Source organism: Manduca sexta, unplaced genomic scaffold (assembly GCF_014839805.1).
Source record: "Manduca sexta isolate Smith_Timp_Sample1 unplaced genomic scaffold, JHU_Msex_v1.0 HiC_scaffold_1693, whole genome shotgun sequence".
Classification (NCBI taxonomy): Eukaryota; Metazoa; Arthropoda; class Insecta; order Lepidoptera; family Sphingidae; genus Manduca; species Manduca sexta.
The window spans coordinates 16,659-36,379 of NW_023592583.1; the positions used below are offsets into that span (position 1 = coordinate 16,659).

At 38.5% G+C, this 19,721-nt stretch overlaps 1 protein-coding gene and 1 pseudogene across 1 annotated transcript; both read left to right on the forward strand.

Annotated features, from left to right (window-relative positions):
• On the forward strand, positions 1–4,869 carry LOC119188325 (annotated as a pseudogene).
• Positions 4,870–7,898: 3,029 nt separating this feature from the next.
• On the forward strand, positions 7,899–16,587 carry LOC119191607 (juvenile hormone epoxide hydrolase-like). Its single transcript, XM_037445493.1, has 7 exons — positions 7,899–8,057; positions 11,103–11,333; positions 11,848–12,012; positions 12,268–12,414; positions 13,015–13,216; positions 13,612–13,846; positions 16,332–16,587. The coding sequence occupies exons 2-7, from the start codon at positions 11,103–11,105 to the stop codon at positions 16,552–16,554; spliced, it is 1,203 nt and encodes a 400-aa protein (XP_037301390.1). The 5' UTR covers positions 7,899–8,057; the 3' UTR covers positions 16,555–16,587.
• The last annotated feature ends 3,134 nt before the right edge of the window (positions 16,588–19,721 follow it).

A 19,721-nucleotide genomic window follows, 5' to 3' on the forward strand; every position in this document is an offset into this window, starting at 1 on the left:
ATGGCGAAGACAATCATCTTCGTGGCAGCTCTAGCAGGGCTAGTGGGCTTTCTCTGGTGGAGTCTGTTCTGCGATGAAGTCCATCCACCCCACCTCTCCTTAAAGCGGAATGGTGGGGACCCCCCAGTCTAAAGGCTAAGCAAGACACCAGCATCAGGGCGTTCAAAGTGAAGTTCGATGAGCAAGTGAGTTTGGAATAATCTAGAACGTACATCACCGGATTAGCGTAGTTGCATATCATAACGCGTCATGCCGACTGCTTAGATCTCCGGTTTGATATCTTTATGAAGTCATTTTGATTTTTTATGCTCAGTATCAGTCGAAGTCTGGAATCATGCCCGGTAAATATCAATAGACTGGTCGTCATTATATGTCACCTGCAAACTTGGTGGAATGTACATGTGATTACATCTCTACCTACTCTAAAATAAGAAATAGGGCGTAATGCTCTGTAATTAATACTAATATTCCAATAACAGATGGTAGCTGACCTGAAGCAACGGTTGAAGAGCCACAGGCCTTTCACTCCGCCCTTGGAGGGCGTGGGCTTCGAATACGGATTTAACTCGGCCCAGTTGGACAGTTGGATCAAATATTGGGCGGAGGAGTACCCGTTCGCTGAGAGGGAGAAGTTCTTCAATCAATTCCCTCAGTTCAAGACCAACATCCAAGGGTTGGACATACATTTCATCAGGGTGAAACCCAAGGTAACTTTAAATACATACTCACGAATATTTTAAAGTCGTAAAGATGTTAGAAGGAAACGTAGAAACTGCGAACTTTGGGTTAAATCTAGCACATAGAATAAATTTATCTTGGAAAAGTATAGCTGGGTATTTAACTGATACAGGGTTTTGCTACTCAAATAGACACGGAATCTAAAAATTATACCGATATAGCCATAGGCTCGCCCTCTACGACATCATGGGATGGAACATACAGGCGAATGGGGGATGCTCTGGTCGCAACTTTGCCTACGCTTTCGAGGATAGAGAGGCGATGTGTGAGGTTTGTATGTTTTTACTTCTAGAAATTACTTTAAACCAGGCGTTGTTGTAAATAACACCGAAAAGAATGCAGTTAAAAAATAATTACAAATTTTTTCCAGGTTCCCTCGGGAGTGCAGATCCTCCCGCTGCTGCTGATGCATGGCTGGCCCGGCTCTGTTCGCGAGTTTTATGAGGCGATACCTCTGCTGACCAAGCAAACCGCCGGCTATGACTTCGCGTTTGAAGTGGTGGTGCCTAGTCTGCCTGGTTTTGGATTCTCTGATGTAAGTATCGTGCTCTTGCAACGAGCCTATGCCGTTTTATAACTTCGCCAATGAATAGATTTATAAGAAACTTTATGAAGAGATCAACAAGATTGACTGAAGCTCGACTTTTATCAAGTACAAACTCCTATAGACAGTAACAAAACCACCCAATCTTAGAAGTTTGAACCACTAAAAGTTTCCTGGCATTGCACTACGCTGCACTGCGTGTATCACTCTTACTATTTTGTCATCCTTTCTTCTCTAAATGGGAGTTTTCGAAATTATTTGGATGTTTGTTAGAAATTAACGTTACAACTGAACGGATTTGACTAAATATTTGGAAATAGACCATGTTCTATATTAACATGCTATAGACTATATCGCTGCATACATAATTAGGCATTCTAGAAAAGTCATTCGCGCTGACGACATCGCGAGCAACACCTAGAGGAAAATAATTTTGTACCTTATTACATAAAATGTATATTTGTAAGTGTTACAACTGTTTACATTGAGATAGCTGTGCGATTATTTATATTATCGGCAATCAGACGACCTTGACTTTATTCAATGTTCATAGTGATTGTATTTAAAAATATACTTATGTTTTTATCTATACTAATATTATAAGAAGGAAAAGTTTGTGAATTTGTTTGTAAGTGCTAATCTCTAGAACTACTGAACCGATTTTGAATATTCTTTCACTAATAGCAAGCTCAATTATTACTGGGTGCTATGGACTACTTTTTATCTCACGAAAATGAAAATGCGGTTCTTTTAACCCGAAAAAACCAATCTTGCGGGCGGAGCCGCGTTCAAAGGCTAGTATGATCATAAAAATAATAACATCAGCCCTGTATTACTTTCTCACTGCTGTTACGCGCTCCTTCTACTGAGATAGTGTAGACTTTAGTAAAATCCTCAGACCTAGCTTGAGTTAGTAAATTTTACTTACCTTCGAATGTCTTATATAAAATTCTTGGTATGGAAGTTCACCCTTACTGTACATACAGAGTCTCATAGCTTTTCCCTTTTCAGCGATAGACAGAAGTATAACATTCCCTTATTTATCCAACTGTTAGGTCCAATATAATAGGGGGCCTAGGCAACAGTGATGAAGGGTCCATATAACCCGATTTCTGCCAGCTTTCCTTTCCTAATTTAAGTAAGAGTAAAATTATCATTAGAACTATTTGCAGACCGCATTTATGCAATATAATTAGTACCTGTTGTGTCGGGTTTTTTGGAAAATTTCATCCTTCGCCGTTGCTATGTACATTTTCAGACTGCGAAATAATATTAAGCAGGAAAACTCAACATCACTCGACCACCTCGGTATTCGAATCCAAGACCTTAGCGTGATAGTCATATAGCACACGCAATACAACTACGCCACCAAAGCAGTGACCGGTAAATTTATTGATAATTTACAAAAACAAAACACATGTAACTTCGAGAAGTCAGTGGTGTGTACTTTGAGTTTAAACCTGCGAACTTTCATCTCAGAACTCGTCTCTATTCCATCCCCGACTAGGCTTTTGAAAGGCTGATTACTCTTCATTCCAGGCGGCTGTCAAACCAGGTATGAACATGGCCTATACTGCAGACATCTTCAGGACACTGATGCACCGCCTCGGACACAAGAAGTACTACATCCAGGGCGGAGACTGGGGAGCGGGGATCGCCAGCACCATGGCTACTCTCTACCCTGACGACATACTGGGACTTCATAGCAACATGCTTTCAACCCAGGTATACAAAAATTTTGGCCAGTATAAATACATGTTATGACAATTTTATATTTCTGAAAAGTGCTAACATCATCACTATTTTATCCCCCAATGAAAAGGAAGATGCGCAACCAGGGCACACTTTTCGCCATGACTATGCCGTCCCATGATGTGATAACGAGCCTAACACCATATCGGACACAAATTCCAGAATCCGAGCTAATAGTGAACAGAAAATCCAACATCACTACTCAACTCATTCCGATCGAGGGGAAACATCGATCAACTATCGACAATATAATGCTGACTTTCTGGTTGACTTTTTTTTTCGCAGCATCCCTGCGCCATGTTCCGCTTGTTCGTTGGCGCGTGGCTCCCATCCCTGATCGTAGACAGCCACCTCGCTGAACGGATGTACCCGTTGTCGTCGATTTTCGCCAACCTGCTCGAGGAGTCAGGCTACTTCCACCTGCAGTCCACGAAGCCTGACACAGTGGGTGAGTGTAGTCTTCTTCTTATCTCACTGCTACGTTAGTTTTAGAATATTATATCAAGTTTAACATAAATTATATGCATGTCTTTGGACCTAATCTTGGACAAGTCAGGTACCAAAACTAGACATGCAACGGAAGAAAAATAACAGAGCAGAAATAGATTTCAAAAGCAAATCTTAGCGGAAATGGAAACAAAAACATATGTGAAAGTGTAAATTTTATGAAATAAAAAAGTTATTAGAAAATCATAGTATTAGTACCGACCCTGATAAACCATAGCTATTCCTGTGCTACGCTTGCACCTCTACCCGCCACACCGCCTAAATATTCCGTTTAATTATCCTTTATAAAAGATGCGGAAGCAGAAGTAGAAAGGATGTAAAGTATCAGGTACTTCCACAGTTACGGAAACCGAGGTCTGTTGCATCTCTATACAAAAGCAATGCAAAATATCCAACCTGAATCTCGAACGACTTCTCAATGCATAGCCTATTTACTGTTACTAAACGCAGTATTGGCATTTTTATAATATATAAGTCTTCTTTGCAAATATAATGTGACTTAGAAGAATATGTAATAACAAGAAAAATTCTTGCCAGGCGTCTCTCTTACGGACTCCCCATCGGGTCTCCTCGCCTACATCCTGGAGAAATTCTCTACCTGGACACGTCTGGAGCACAAGCTGAAGGTGGACGGTGGGCTGGGCTTCAGGTTCTCGAGGGAACAGCTGGTTGATAACCTGATGGTCTACTGGAGTACCAACTCAATCACTACTTCAATGCGGTTCTATGCAGAGAACGTCGCCAGTTCCTTCAGGAGTCTCAAACTTGATTCGTAAGTTTTTGGTTTTTTGCCTGTAAAATTGACTCCACTATACTGGGCAGTAAATGGAGTGATGTTCAAATAAAATATAGATTGCCTTGCCACAATTATGCCGGCCTATTAAAGTCGGTTACACAAGCTAATCCAGAACATCATACACTTAGACGGCCGCTATAAAGGGTTTTACAGCTTGTGTACAGTGGTCGCTATCCAAACGATTACAAAATATTATCGTCATACAAGAAACGTTAATAGATCAAGAAATCAAACCTAAGCCAATCCAGAGCTAAAAAATCTCAATTCCAATCAGGTACAAAACTGCTGTCCCAACCTGGGGTCTGCAAGCCAAGTCGGAGTTGATGTACCAGCCACCAGCACTGCTCAGGATGAAGTTCACCAACCTCCTCAACACCACAGTCCTGGAGGACGGAGGCCACTTCCTCGCCTTCGAGCTGCCCCAAGTCTTCGTCGAGGATGTCTTTAGAGCCGTGAAGGCTTTCAGGGAATGGCACAAGAGTAATGTTAAGACTGAACTGTGATTTTAATAAAGAGTTTTTCATTTTTAGTATCTGTTGTTTTATTACTAGCGACGGCTCTTTTTGGCTTAATGGTGACATGATAACATTAGATTGCGAATTGGGAAGTCAAGTATCAAGAAACCATGTATTGCTTAGTTGAATGATTTATTTACATAAAGTTTATAAACCAATGAGTTCTAAGATTAAACAAAGCGGACATTGAGAAGATTGTCATACAAACATTTTGCGCTTATACGATGGTTACACAAGCTACCGTGAACTAGCAAAACATCAATGTAGAAAACTTCATATTTTGTCCATATCATGATCTGCACGTTTTTAATGCGAATATTAAGAAGATATTTTCTGTAAACGTATTATTTTTGTATAAATATCTAAGGACTCTGTGACATCCTGTCATAGGGACAGGCACAAAATAATTAAACTTGAACAAATATCATAGTAATTATATCAGCGGCAATAGCCTAGTTGGTTGTGGAACGGACTGCCGAAACGAATGTCTGCAGGTTCAAATACCAAGGGCACACACATCTGACTTTTCTAAAATCATGTGTGTATTCTTTGTAAATTTATCGTTCGCTTTAACGGTGAAGGAAAACATCGTGAGGTAACCTGCACATCTGAGAAGTTCTCTATAGGCATTTCGAAGGTGTGTGAAGTCCACCAATCCGCACTAGGCCAGCGTGGTGGACTAAGGTCTAATCCCTCTCAGTAGTAGAGGAGGCCCGTGCTGAATCATGTTGCGTGTGTATAATTTTAATTTCCACAGCCTTGGCCCTAAAACCGATGCGTTCATGTCTTTTTTGATACTGTATTTTTTCTGCCTCAGTACCGAAGTTATATTACAGTACAACTGCAGTGCTGAGGTCTTGATTTCAAGCAGTGATTTTAGGTTGTTTGTATTAGCCCGGAATGTGGAACATAATATGCTCGATATGGAGATAAATATCAATAAATTGTCGATTACGGGAATGAAGCAGTTTGTCGGTACCAGTTACCGACTTTGGTGCCAAAAATAGGTTGATTGATATGATTTTACGTATTACTATTAGATTACGTAAGATCATATTATATGTTTTAAATACATTTTATGATACTAAAATAATACCCGGCTTTTTCCTAATATGTTTTTTTTTGTGAAAACACACACTACGGCCAGTTTTGATCGGCCATTTTTAAAAAACACTACGGATTATACTTAATGTTCCCTGGATAAGAGGAAGGACTATGGCTGATAATTTACAAACGGTTTCCTGCTCCTGTTTTTGATTGAAAAAGATCGTTGCTCACCGGTGCCTGTTGATATCTGGTGCCACTGTGTTATCTTGTAATTTGAAATAATCCCGAGTATGATTTCGTGGTTGCAGTGTGCGGGCGACCACTGAGCGCGCAGCACGTAGTGATAACATATCGATAACTGATTAAAACTTATCAATTAGTAAGGTTTGGTGATTTTGGAAGCCGGACATTCGAAGCAGAAAACACGGTAAGAATTTTTGTAATTAATTGATGGTAGAACTCTATAGATATGCCATTGAATAACTTGGCCTTTCAATAGTCAACGAATGACTGTGTTCCTCCAATCAAGGCGAATATCTCCAGGTAGTTGTTACACCTGGCCGGTCGCTACCTCTTGAACGGTTGGTGTTTGGAGCTGGTTGGACATTACCGCTGTATGAATTTTGTTTTCGGGGTTTTGGATTGATTGTCATTCCATTTGAAATATTTGAGGTGTTTCTGTTAATCTCGGATTGGCTTCTTCCTCAAGTTGATTAATTTAATAACGCCCTTAGAGTACCTTAGTTCCTAGTTCCTTTTAGTATTCTCGGTGACCTTCAGGTGCTTAGATTTGTAGAAAACATTATGTTGCAGCATTCTTTAAAGTTTTCGCGAAATATGATCCTGTAACATTATCCAGAAGTTTTGGAGATCTAAAGTGCCTCGGCACTTCTAAGGTCGATAGTGCGGATGCACTGGGATATGATTTAGGTGTTTGTAATAGATTATTTATCAAGGAATCCACACCTTTGGCTATCAAAAATATGATAAGCATTGCTGCATTTGTATAAGTTGCAATCTGTCGTTAAGCAGCAGTTTGCGCTCTATCAATTACAAAGCAAAGTGATTAAGGATTACAAAAGAATATATTACCACTATTTACTTTAAAACCCTCCTTAGTTTATTCAAGGAGATGTTGAGTTCACAACCTACGGTCTTCCTTGTCTTTTTATTAATCCGTATTGATAAGACCTTGTTGATATTGAGCCAGAAAAACCCCAGGTAAAGAGAATAAGGCATCTATTCGAATTCGAGTAAGATCTAATTTTGCTTAAGGTAGAACGTATAATTTTATCTTCGACTTGTGAATACATCAATTTATTTGCACACGCGAGTGGATCACAGGCGGACGTAACATTATAACAATAGTCGTTTCTAGTGTTCCTCTGTACAGAATTTTGGGTCTTAAGGTCACGGCAATACGGTTTAATACAAAATGTCAGATGTGGAAAAAACATCAATTTATGCCAGTCATCATGGTTCTTTAACCTTGGCTCAAAATCACAGTCAAGGCCTTTCGTTACTTATTTATAAACAAAGCTATGTCTATGTGACACTTGTTATCTAAAATGCGACAGTCTTTTGGCAGGTAGATGTTGCACTGTCTATTTCTGCCGCTAAGCAGCAGGTGTGGTCACCGTTATGTTCTGGTTTGAAGAACATTGTAGCCAGTGTAACTGGACATAATAAGACTTGCATGTCGTATCTTAGGATGGCGAGCGCAGTGGAATACCATTTGTTTTATTCAGGGTATTGGATAGTGTTTTTACTGTTCATGGGTGATCGTATCGCTTATCATGAAGTGAACGGCAAGCTCGTCTCGTCATTCAAAGCAATAATCTATATATATATATATATATATATATATATATATATATATATATATATATATATATATGAATCCCTATTTCCCTTGGTCACGCCATCACGTGTGAACGGCTGGACCGATATCACAATTTTTTTTTGTTGTGTTTGTTATAGTCAGGAGAAGGATCTCCTCATCCCAGTGCTGGTAATCGGCATACCGCTGTACTTTCTATTCTTCAAGAGTCCACCCCCCGTCCCTGACTTCGATCTGAACGAGTGGTGGGGCCCCCAGAGCCTGAAAAGCAAACAGGACACCAGCGTGAGACCTTTCAGAATCAGCTTCAGTGATGCTGTGAGTGGCAGTAATTTTATTATCATAATTTATAATTATGTATATTTTTAGCATTTTTGGCACTGCTACATTGTGTACTAAAGTTTCATTAACGGTATATTAATTGCTTAGATATTAAGCATCGATACAGTAACTGTACTTACATAATTTTGACTGCCTCAGCGGCGTAGTTATAATTGTACACAGTACGAATACAACTACCGCCCTTTGGTCCCGGGTTCAAAACCCGGGTCAGGCCAAAATAATCGTGACTGGGTTTTCTATCTTTAACACACACTCAGTCGTAGCTCCGATTCAAGAAGGTAGCAGTATGACTCCTCCGTGCCTCGAAAAGCACGTAAAGTCGTTGGTCCTACGCTTGACCTCCCTCCGGTCATGTCAGATTCATTCTAAATCCAATCTAAATCCATTCCACTGTTTCTGCATTTACTTATAATAAATATTTTTACAATAAAGATATTTTATTTGTAAAGAATTATGAGTAATGAGCATACATAGTATATTATAGGCGTGCAAATGTTTCATTATGAGAGTAGACATATCACGTTTAGCTACAGCAACGGCACACATACAAATACTTTCAATAAAGTAATATATTATTAACACCACAATTTCAATTTCAATTAATTTAATCCTTTAACATTAATAATGTCAGCAAGAGTAAGAAGTAACATAAGATAAAACCTTGGAGCAACTAGTAGGAAGGTGAAGATCGCGCCGTCTGGCGAAAATCTATCTTTGATGATATAACCACACATGATAATGCCCGGCTTCAAGACCTAACCAAGAAACACAAAAAACGACACGAACGCGCTACCAACGCTTTATCATCCACGGAAAGTCTAATAATAATGTCTGTTTGTCGTGTGGATTTGCCGTTCTCGTGTTGGTATTACAAAATGTCTCAAAACAACTTCCAATAGTTGACGCTGTTTGAATCATACAAATGTATGTAACAGGCTAATTAAAAATGTCCATAGTTATATAAGTAGTTAAAATTATTATTTATAAATAATAATAATTATTCGTATACATTGTTTTGACGTATCATAACGTGCAACTTTGTTCGCCTACGTGATAAAGTATTTTTTTTGCTTACCAATACTATACCTCGTGTAGTAACTGGAACAGTCAATATTTATTATCTTATAGATTAATTAGCTATTAATCATTATTTTACATATCTGATAAATAAAAATAATGATGGTGATGTAATAAATAAAATACGATGAGCAATACTTGCTAGTTATGATGAAAGAGACAGTTACAAAGAAGAAGTAAATTTGACAGACTTGCATGAAGTTTGGTTTCACACGTTTTTTGTCTACATTCCAATAGATGGATTCATCAACACTTGACGAGACAACTGGAAATTTTTATAACTTCAACTTAATAAATGTTTGCCAGAACCAATTGGTTTCTAGAAAATACGTGATAGTAAATGAGTATAAGCTAGTCTTCTTATCCAGTTCCTTGGTGATACATCAAATGAACATTACTGCCATACGGCAACAGCGGCAACTATATTGTAAACCATAACAGATTGTAATACGGTTTGATTTTGATAGCTTATATTAGAGCCTCTGGTCTGAGTGTTGCACGATTGTTCTAGGCTAGTTTGGAATCTATACTATTATATAAAGCTGAAGAGTTTGTTTGTTTGTTTGTTTGAACGCGCTAATCTCAGGAACTACCGGTCCAAACCGAAAAATTCTTTTTACGTTGGATAGCCCTTTGTTCGTGGAGTGCTATAGGCTATATATCATCACGCTATACCCAATAGGAGCGGGGCAGTAATGGCTAATCTCAGGAACTACCGGTCCAAACTGAAAAATTCTTTTTTGCGTTGGATAGCCCTTTGTTCGTGGAGTGCTATAGGTTATATATCATCACGCTATACCCAATAGGAGCGGGGCAGTAATGGCTAATCTCAGGAACTACCGGTCCAAACTGAAAAATTCTTGTTGCGTTGGATAGCCCTTTGTTCGTGGAGTGCTATAGGCTATATATCATCACGCTATACCCAATAGGAGCGGGGCAGTAATGGCTAATCTCAGGAACTACCGGTCCAAACTGAAAAATTCTTTTGCGTTGAATAGCCCTTTGTTCGTGGAGTGCTATAGGCTATATATCATCACGCTATACCCAATAGGAGCGGGGCAGTAATGGCTAATCTCAGGAACTACCGGTCCAAACAGAAAAATTATTTTTGCGTTGGATAGCCCTTTGTTCGTGGAGTGCTATAGGCTATATATCATCACGCTATACCCAATAGGAGCGGGGCAGTAATGGCTAATCTCAGGAACTACCGGTCCAAACTGAAAAATTCTTTTGCGTTGGATAGCTCTTTGTTCGTGGAGTGCTATAGGTTATATATCATCACGCTATACCCAATAGGAGCGGAGCAGTAATGGCTAATCTCAGGAACTACCGGTCCAAACTGAAAAATTCTTTTTGCGTTGGATAGCCCTTTGTTCGTGGAGTGCTATAGGCTATATATCATCACGCTATATTCAGTAGGAGCGGGCAGTAATGGCTAATCTCAGGAACTACCGATTCGAACTGAAAAATATTTTTGTGTTGAATAGTCCTTTGTTGTGGAGTGCTCAAAGTTATATATCATCACGCTATGACCAATAGGAGCGGAGCAGTAATGAAACATGTTGCTTAAACGGGGAAAATTATGAGTTTTTGAGCGCTTCCGTTGCCTGCGCTGCGTAAACGGTTAAAGTTATGCAACAGTGATGTATGACGGGATTGTTTCACTTAAAAGTTCTAAAAATTTATTATAAAACAAAGTTCCCCGCTGCATCTGTCTGCCTGAACGTGTTAAACTCAAAAACTACCCAACGTATTAAGATGAAATTTAGTATGGAGACAGTTTGAGACCCGGGAAGAACATAGGCTCCCGGGAAACTACTACTTTTATAACGGAAAACTTTAGTCTAAAAACTTTATAACGCGGGCGGAGCCGCGGGCAAAAAGTAAAGAATAAATGTCACTATTACTTGCATGTATATCTCTAAGAAATCTTTTTATATCTAGATGGTGAAAGAACTAAAAGACCGTCTCAATAAAAGGCGTCGTCCACTGACGCCTCCTTTGGAAGGTGTCGGCTTCGAATACGGGTTCAACTCAAACCAAATAGAAGCTTGGACTAAGTACTGGGCAGAGGAGTACCCGTTTGCGGAGAGGGAAAAGTTCCTCAACAAGTACCCGCACTTCAAAACTAACATCCAAGGGCTCGACATTCACTTCATGAGGATTAAACCTGAGGTAGGTGATGGATAATTATGATTAATATTACTTTTGGCTTTTTTGCAGTACCAATTGCTTATTTCTCTTAGATAAATAAGACATTATTAAAATGGTGTCGAATTACAAAAAGTGCCATAAATTAACAATTGTGCCGATATATTTTATAGCTAAGTTTTTTTTTTATTGCTTTGAATGACGAGACGAGCTCGCCGTTCACCTGGTGGGAAGCGATATGGTCGCCCATAAGCAGTAAAAATAGCATCCAACATCTTGAACTACACAGTATTGTTTGGCAATCCACTGAACTCGCCATCCTGAGACGTGAGATGTCAAGTCTCATTATGTCCAATAGTTACACTGGCTACAATGTCCTTCAAACCGGAACACAACATTGACTACACACTGCTACCTGGCGGCAGAAATAGATATTGCGGTGGTACCTACCCAGGCGGACTCTCACATATGAGAGACCTACCACCAGTATGTAACGTAAAATTAGTGATATACATATATGGTGTGATATTCACTCCAGGTGCCAGCGGGAGTGGAGACGGTGCCCCTGCTGCTGCTCCACGGCTGGCCCGGCTCCGTGCGCGAGTTCTACGAGGCGATACCAATCCTCACCGCCGTCAGCAAGGACAGGAACTTCGCCTTGGAACTCATCGTGCCCAGTCTACCTGGATACGGATTCTCTGATGTGGGATTATATTTTTTTTTATTATACCATCTTAAAAGATTTTTGTCGCTTTTGTGCGAGTATTAGACGAGTAGAACATTATTCTGATGGTAAACACCGCGTCAGTACATCAATATGCCCAGAACCTTAAATTTTCAAATAGGTAGTTGGAGAAGAAAGGTCTTGGCCGAATGTTGATGAAAGGAAGAACCATGCATTATTGTCTACTATTTTAACCAATATGAAAAAGTTCATCTCAATTAATATATTTTACAGGCAGCTGTACGCCCAGGTCTTGGGGCTGCTCAGATTGCCGTAGTCTGCAGAAACCTTATGCAGCGTCTTGGATTCAAGCGGTATTACGTGCAAGGGGGCGACTGGGGTTCCGCCATTGGAAGCATCATGGCCACTATCTTCCCTCAGGTAACTCTAGATAAATCCTTCAAAACTATTTCATGGCATGAAGCTGAAACTAAAAGTGGAGTTTACATACTTTAACAGTCATTTGTACTTCCAATTAACCTTAATGAACTATTCGTATTTTTTTTAAGTTATTTGAATTTGTTTTTTAAAGAGTAAGTGCCTGTTTAGAGTACAAATAATTTCAAATATTTTATCTTCATTGAGGTATTCTTGGTGTGGACTTCATTCTTTCTACTAATTTAATACTTCAAGAAGAGAGATCAAACAACTTAAGGGACGTGATAGAAATCAAAATTATTGAAGCTTAATTTAAATGTCTAATCAAAATAATATTATTTGCATCAGTTGTAGCTGTTGAAACCAGTGAGATTGTAACTTAGCTTATTAAGAATATCGAAAATTTCTAAATAACAACAAATTCGACAGGAGTATTTTTGCGGGGATTACCATAACAACGCAGTAGATCAAGAGGGACCGTTGATTATGGCATCACCGACTTTAGGTCCCAATAATAAGGATACGAAATACCAAGAATATGGAATATCTATCACCTTAAGAAAGCCAATAATTTCACTGTATAATCTTTACGTCTCATTGCAGGAAGTCCTGGGCTTCCACGCCAACGTTGCCTTCATTATGAGCTCTACAGTAACATTCTTGGAACTCCTGGGCTCCGTATTTCCTTCACTGATCGTCGAATCTAAATACGCAGACAGAATGTATCCCCTGGGGTCTATGTATGCTTACCTTCTTGAGGAGACAGGGTACATGCATATTCAATCCACCAAACCTGACACAGTCGGTAAGTTTAAAGATTTTAATGGTTTATTAAGTGACATCTTTTCGGTATGCGAGGGTAGACTGACTTTATGAATGTCACGGATATCCGCTGGATGCAAAAAGCTTTTGATAGAACCATCTGGAAATCTTTATGAAAGGCCAATCTGTAGTAGTGGCATGTCATGATAACTTGTCCAATAGACTATCAGAATGTCAAGCGCAGTCCAAAGCCACAGTGTGCTTATTAATTAAATCTCCGAGGTAATATTGTTCCTGACATTACATAACCCGCTAAGACGAAATTTCGAATACTAGACCGACGAGTAATATTTTAAGTCTTCGAAAATTTTACTCACCATATTGGTATCGACATCTGGTGATCAAATAACAATTTATAACAGTGATTTTACTTTCCAGGTATCGCTTTAACAGACTCGCCAACTGGTCTACTCGCCTACATCCTGGAGAAGTTCTCCACTTGGACCAACAAAGACTTCCGCTCCAAAGAGGACGGCAACCTCGGTTTTAGATGGACTAAAGACCAGCTCCTGGATAATCTGATGTTCTACTGGACTACTAAATCGATTACAACCTCCATGAGGCTGTACTCTGAAACCTTGAACTCTAAGCACTTTGCTTTGCAGTTAGATGAGTGAGTTGCATATTTATTGAGGAACTCTTATTTCTTTCAAGGTCTTTAGTTTTAAGATTACTTTGGAGTATAGATGGCCTCGTGTATGCAGAAGCTATGTGAGCAGGTTTAGCAGGTTTGTTTATTTCCAACACCAGATAGTAGTGTGAGACCATGTTATGCTAGTGAATCATACCAATTGCGTGCACACATACACAACATCACGCATTTATCCCCGAAGGAGTATGCAAAGGCGCAATCAGGGCACCCACTTTCGCCAAGTGTGTTCCGTCTCATGTTCTGATAGGAGACGAGTCTATCGCCATATCGGGCACAAAATTCAGACACCGGGCTGATACTGAGCAGAAAATCTCAAATATCACTTTGCTCGACCTGGGATTCGAACCCAGGACCTCAGAACGCTATCGTATCACGCATGCAGTACTACTACGCCTCCTCCAGTCCTCGGTAATTTTGAGTAATCATTAACAATAGGCATGATGACAGATTTTTAAAACCTATTTTATAATATTCGGAAATATTTATTAACTAGCTTCCGCTCGCAGCTTCGCCCGCGTGGATTTCGGGCTTCAAAAATGGAGCCGGTCGCGAACGTTCGAGAATGTTTGTTTTACGAAGCTACTCGCTAAGTGATTCGCTAGCCTCTAGGTGCCAAGCAAGCCGCCTGCCTGTGCGTTCGCGACCTTATATATATATATACAAAAATAATCCTTATAGCATGATTTAGTATTCACGCATGATGGCTTATTATTAGCGTATTTCATGTATAACTTTGGTGTTTCTATACCGATTTCTGTGATTCTTTTTTATGGAATATTTAATAATGGTAACTGTTTTAATTAGGGATGACTGAGAGTGTTATAAACGTAAGAGTAGACAAATATAATGAGAAAGCTTCGAACTGCTAAGCTATCGGGAGTTACACGTGTTATTGTGAGTCAACCATAAAAGATAGACATATGCTGTCGTGGGATATTTTTACATAATTTTAAGGAGAACATTTCCGTCATACATGATTTCTGTGTAGCTTTAACCATTAAGGTTGCACACGCGACGGAAGCTTAAAAATGGAGTAACTTCTCCCGTTTTCCCAACATTTCCCTTCACTGCTCTGCTCCTTTATTGTAGCGTGATGAAAAGTATACTATAACCAGCACAGGAGTATGACAAATAATTGTACCAAGTTTCGTTAAAATCCGTCGAGTAGTTTTTGTTTCTATAACGGTTATACAGACAGACAGACAGACAGACAGACAGACAGACAGACAAACAATTTACAAATTGCATTTTGGCATCAGTATCGATCCCTAATCACCCCCTGATAGTTATTTTGGAAATATATTTCATGTACAGAATTGACCTCTCTACAGATTTATTATAAGTATAGAAGAAGATTACAACGAATATCATATTTTTGCAAAAAATAAAGATTTTAGTATAACAAAAAAAAGCATTTTATTTTATAAGTTTAAAATTCGCGCTAAAACGCATTAAAGTGTCATGGCGTTTCCTTTGACGTCACGTTCGAGTAGTCGAGGTGTAAACACTATACATTTTTAACACAATTTAGTTATTTAGTGAGAAGAAAAATTAATTCCAAAACGTACAGGTAATGTGCGGTCCCTCAATGTATTAACACATCAATAAAAACACCTAACAAGTTATTTATTTTCGTTCCATACAATAAAACAACACGATCACAAGGTGATTTAAAAGGAATATTGCCCAGCATTCAGCTTTAGTTTTGTGAAGATCACTTTAACGTAAGCATTTACTAAAATCTTTGTTTGAAGTTAAAAACTTTCCAAGCATCAATAAGTCGATTCTAGGCAAATTTGCGATGTTTGCTTTTGTAAATCTTTTTATCGTGATTCACGTTAATTTACTTTTAATTTTACAACACACACAAAACAAACTTGTCGTTGTAAACAAACTTTAATCGTACTTAATTATAATAAGAGTTAACCAGTGCTGCAAACGAAACAAATCGTGGTATATATCTATAGGTAATGAGTAATCATATGTTTACTCGAACGTGACGTCATTTGCTCCGATTGGCATTCAGAATGTCATGGCGGATTGCATTATTTTGTAATTTTATTTTATCAAAATAATTATTAATCTCGTTCATAATAAAAAAATAAATACGAGTTTTGTAATCCCCTATTTAGGTTTCATTAAACAGATACAAAACTTAAGGGATTTTTATTTACTATCATCATGCCTATTCTTGGATTATTCTCTGTTCCACTACTAGTCATGAGATTTTCTGCAACTGATAGAATTTGGACCTTATAAGACCACACTGGCCATGTGTGACAGACGTCACAAACACATAAAGATAATTAACAAAGCATAAATAATTTATTTGCATTTTGAACATTAGACTTTCGCCTCCATATTCCGTTCCTTTAACTGGCTGTCGCTATATGAAATTTCCTATACCTGATTGAACTAGGCTAATATAACTCCTGCTGAATTCCAGGATCCCAACTCCAGTGCCAACATGGGTAATCCAAGCGAAGAACGAGATAGCGTACTTGCCGCCTCTCATGCTCAAGATGAAGTTCCCGAACCTGGTGGGAGAGCGTGCGGTAGACGACGGTGGACACTTCCTCGCCTTCGAGCTGCCGAAACTCTTCGCTGAAGACGTGTTGACAGCTATCCAGGAATTCAGGAACCTGAAGAGTGCTAAGACTGAATTCTAATTTTACTAATGACATAAATTATGATTACTATAATCCTCATTTTATTAACAATCAATTCATATTTCCTTCCCTTGCATCAATTTCGAGGTTGACGTCGAGTTGTGGAATAAAGTCAATTAAGTCGAAAGTAACATGGTTTTCTCACGTACTATGTAGTTGAAATCGCCGACCAGTTCCTCCTCATAGCACTCGCCCCTGAGGATGACCTACTTAATAGGTTGATATTGGTCGGCGATTCCGACGACATAGCACGTAAGTAAAACGTGTTGCTTTCGACTAATTAAATGAGTCTCGCTTAAGTTTTAATAATATTAAAGTCAATTAACTTTCAAACTCTCTAAGATTTAGTTTGGGATACTAAAGACGTATTATGGTGCCACTGTTTAAGGATCTTGAATCATAGATTCTTGGTTATTAGGATTATGAGCCTCTAGCTGGTTGCTGACGGCCGTTACACTATGTTTTTGTTGGCTACTAATCAGTTCAGTAAAAATGATATCCAGTACACTTCTACCATTAGAATTTATGTCTAGGGTATACATAGGGATGTAGCTCAGTGGTAGAGCGTTCGCTTTGCATGTGAAAGGCCCCGGTTCTATCCCCGGCATCTGCAAAATTCGAACTATTTAGAATTTTAAGTCTTTAAATGACTGTTTTAATTTTACTTCACGTTTTAAGTGCATCAACCTCAGTTTAGTTTCCTTACAAGAGCCATAGTCCAGCAAATTTAACTAAATAGAATATACTTAATATGTTTAAAGAAAATCGTATCGATTGTTTATTGTTTATGAATTATCGTTCGCTTTAACCGTGAAGGAAAACATCGTGATGAAAACTACATACCTTAGAATTCTCCATAAATAAATTTTGAAAGTATGGGATGTCTGCCAACCCACACTGGGCCAGCATGTTGGACTAAGAACTAATCTTCCTCAGTAGTAGAGGAGGCCCGTCCCCAACAGTGGGACAGTATAAAATACAAGGCTAATATTATTACATGCAAAGAAAAAAATATACAATATTTTAAAATTTTATCTACCTCAAATAGCACGAAATCTATGCTGAAAAGAATATTGGCATTAGCTCCGTAAAATTGACATAATCACAGTCATCATTGTTTAATTTAAATGAATATAATATGTATTATAGTAGTCTACTGTACAATAATGAGGATGTATATTCGTTGCTTCCTTTGCTTATTATTGTGAAACAAAAACAAAAACAATATAAAATCTGTGTTCCATTTTTGAATTATGTGAGCTGGCGGCTAAAAGCAATATGGCGTGTGTCGATAAAACTAATAAATATTAAAATTATAACAAATTGTGTTACCATTAGGGTATCACTTACTAAATCTTAGCGCCGACTCAAATAAAAGTGCAATAGACAAATAACTGGTTGGTGTCGATAAGCCATGGACGCGGGTCGGTCGCGTGCCGTTCCCTTCCCGCGGGAGAAAGTTATTGTATCACACCCTGATTCAGATTGAATTTGACTTAATCTCAAAATCATGGGTTTGCACATGCGAAGTTGTGATTGTTTGGTAAGCGAATTTATATTAGTTTTAGAAAACAGTATCGTAATACAAAAATATTAAACTATATAATTAATTACCAATTGGTACTTAATAAGTCGCTGTCTTATTTGAAATGTTCGTATGACAAAATGTTACGTCCTTAAATATGAATACAAAAAGAATATATTTACGGATAATATGCTAATATTCGCACTAGAGACGTGCAAATCTTGACAAGGAAAAATATGAAGTATTTTAATATGATGTTTTGCTATTTCACAGTAGATTGAGTTACCATCACATAAGCGCAATTTTTTTTGTATAAGCATCATTCCAATATCCGCTATATTATAATTATCTTAGACCTCTTTGTCGTATTATATCTCAATAATTTTATATGTATGAGAAGTACACGCTTATAAAAAGTTATAGGATATTTATATACCTACCTTATTAGCGTTTTTGTATCGCGCAGTTCGACCATCGCTTTGAGACCCCGGGTTCGTATCCTGTGTTTAAAAATCATTTTTACTGTGCAGTTGCAGCTTGGAGTCTGGAATTTGTGCCCGATATGGCGGTAGGCTCGCCCCCTATCATATAATGGGAAGGAACACGCATGGCGAAAAGTGGTTGCTCTTGGTGCAACTCTGCTTACCCCTAGCTAATGTCGTGATGTGTCTACAAATTCTGAGTTTTCATGAAAGCTATGGCGGTTGACTTTCTTAAGTGTTTTCTACAACGTCAAAGATATTTTAAAGGAGAAGTCAATAATTTATCCTCTGTTTTAATTTTGCTCATTAAATAACTATTTTTTTTTCATCCTTCCTTTAAAACGTGACTCTGAGTCGTATAAAATCACATACTGTACGTTATATCGCTTCCGCGCTCTTCCCCAATCTCCCATCCATTGAGCCGAAACATCGAGCTCTCGGCTATCGGCACACCACCAGCCGCCCTAACACGAGGGGAGCGTGGGCTCATAAAATAATTATACAATTAAACGTGAGAAGTACTTGATTTGCGGATTAGAGGGTGCAATTTATGATATTTGAAATAGTTTTATACTGGTGAGATCATTTTAGCCTTACTAAATAAACAATATTATACTTAAATTTCTAAAATATAAATTGTGAATGGCGGAAATTCTTGACTGTCTCGATAGCGTAGCTGTATGTCAGTACGTGTGCAGTGTTGATGGCTTGGATTCGATACCCAGGTCGGGTAATGTGGTATTGAATTTTCCTATTCAGTATAAGCCTGGAGTCAGAAATTTGCGCCAGATATGGTGAAAGGCATGGTTTTGCAATATGTTTCATTACTGCTCCGCTCCTATTGGTCATAGCGTGATGATATATAGCCTATAGCACTCCAACAACAAAGAGCTATCCAACACAAAAAATTCAGTTCGAAACGATAGTTCCTGAGATAAGCCATTACTGCTCCGCTCCTATTGGTCATAGCGTGATTATATAGTCATCGGGAATTAAGACGTGTGCGAAAGAACGAGATGAAACGATATCCCCACATCGCGCCCACTTCTGCACATTACAATATTTTAAATATGAATTACTCGCTCATTTTTTAACCAATTTGTATGCAGTTTTCACAGCAGTGCTTCTTTTCGTATTATTAACCGTTAAATATAGAATAA

What these genes read in the sequence shown, in the direction of transcription:
- LOC119191607 (XM_037445493.1), top strand. Translation starts at nt 11,103, where the DNA reads ATGGTGAAAGAACTAAAAGACCGTCTCAATAAAAGGCGTCGTCCACTG. An exon ending in TGGCCACTATCTTCCCTCAG is followed by an intron (nt 12,415 to 13,014) that starts GTAACTCTAGAT and finishes GTCTCATTGCAG; the next exon opens with GAAGTCCTGGGCTTCCACGC. An exon ending in TTTGCTTTGCAGTTAGATGA is followed by an intron (nt 13,847 to 16,331) that starts GTGAGTTGCATA and finishes GCTGAATTCCAG; the next exon opens with GATCCCAACTCCAGTGCCAA.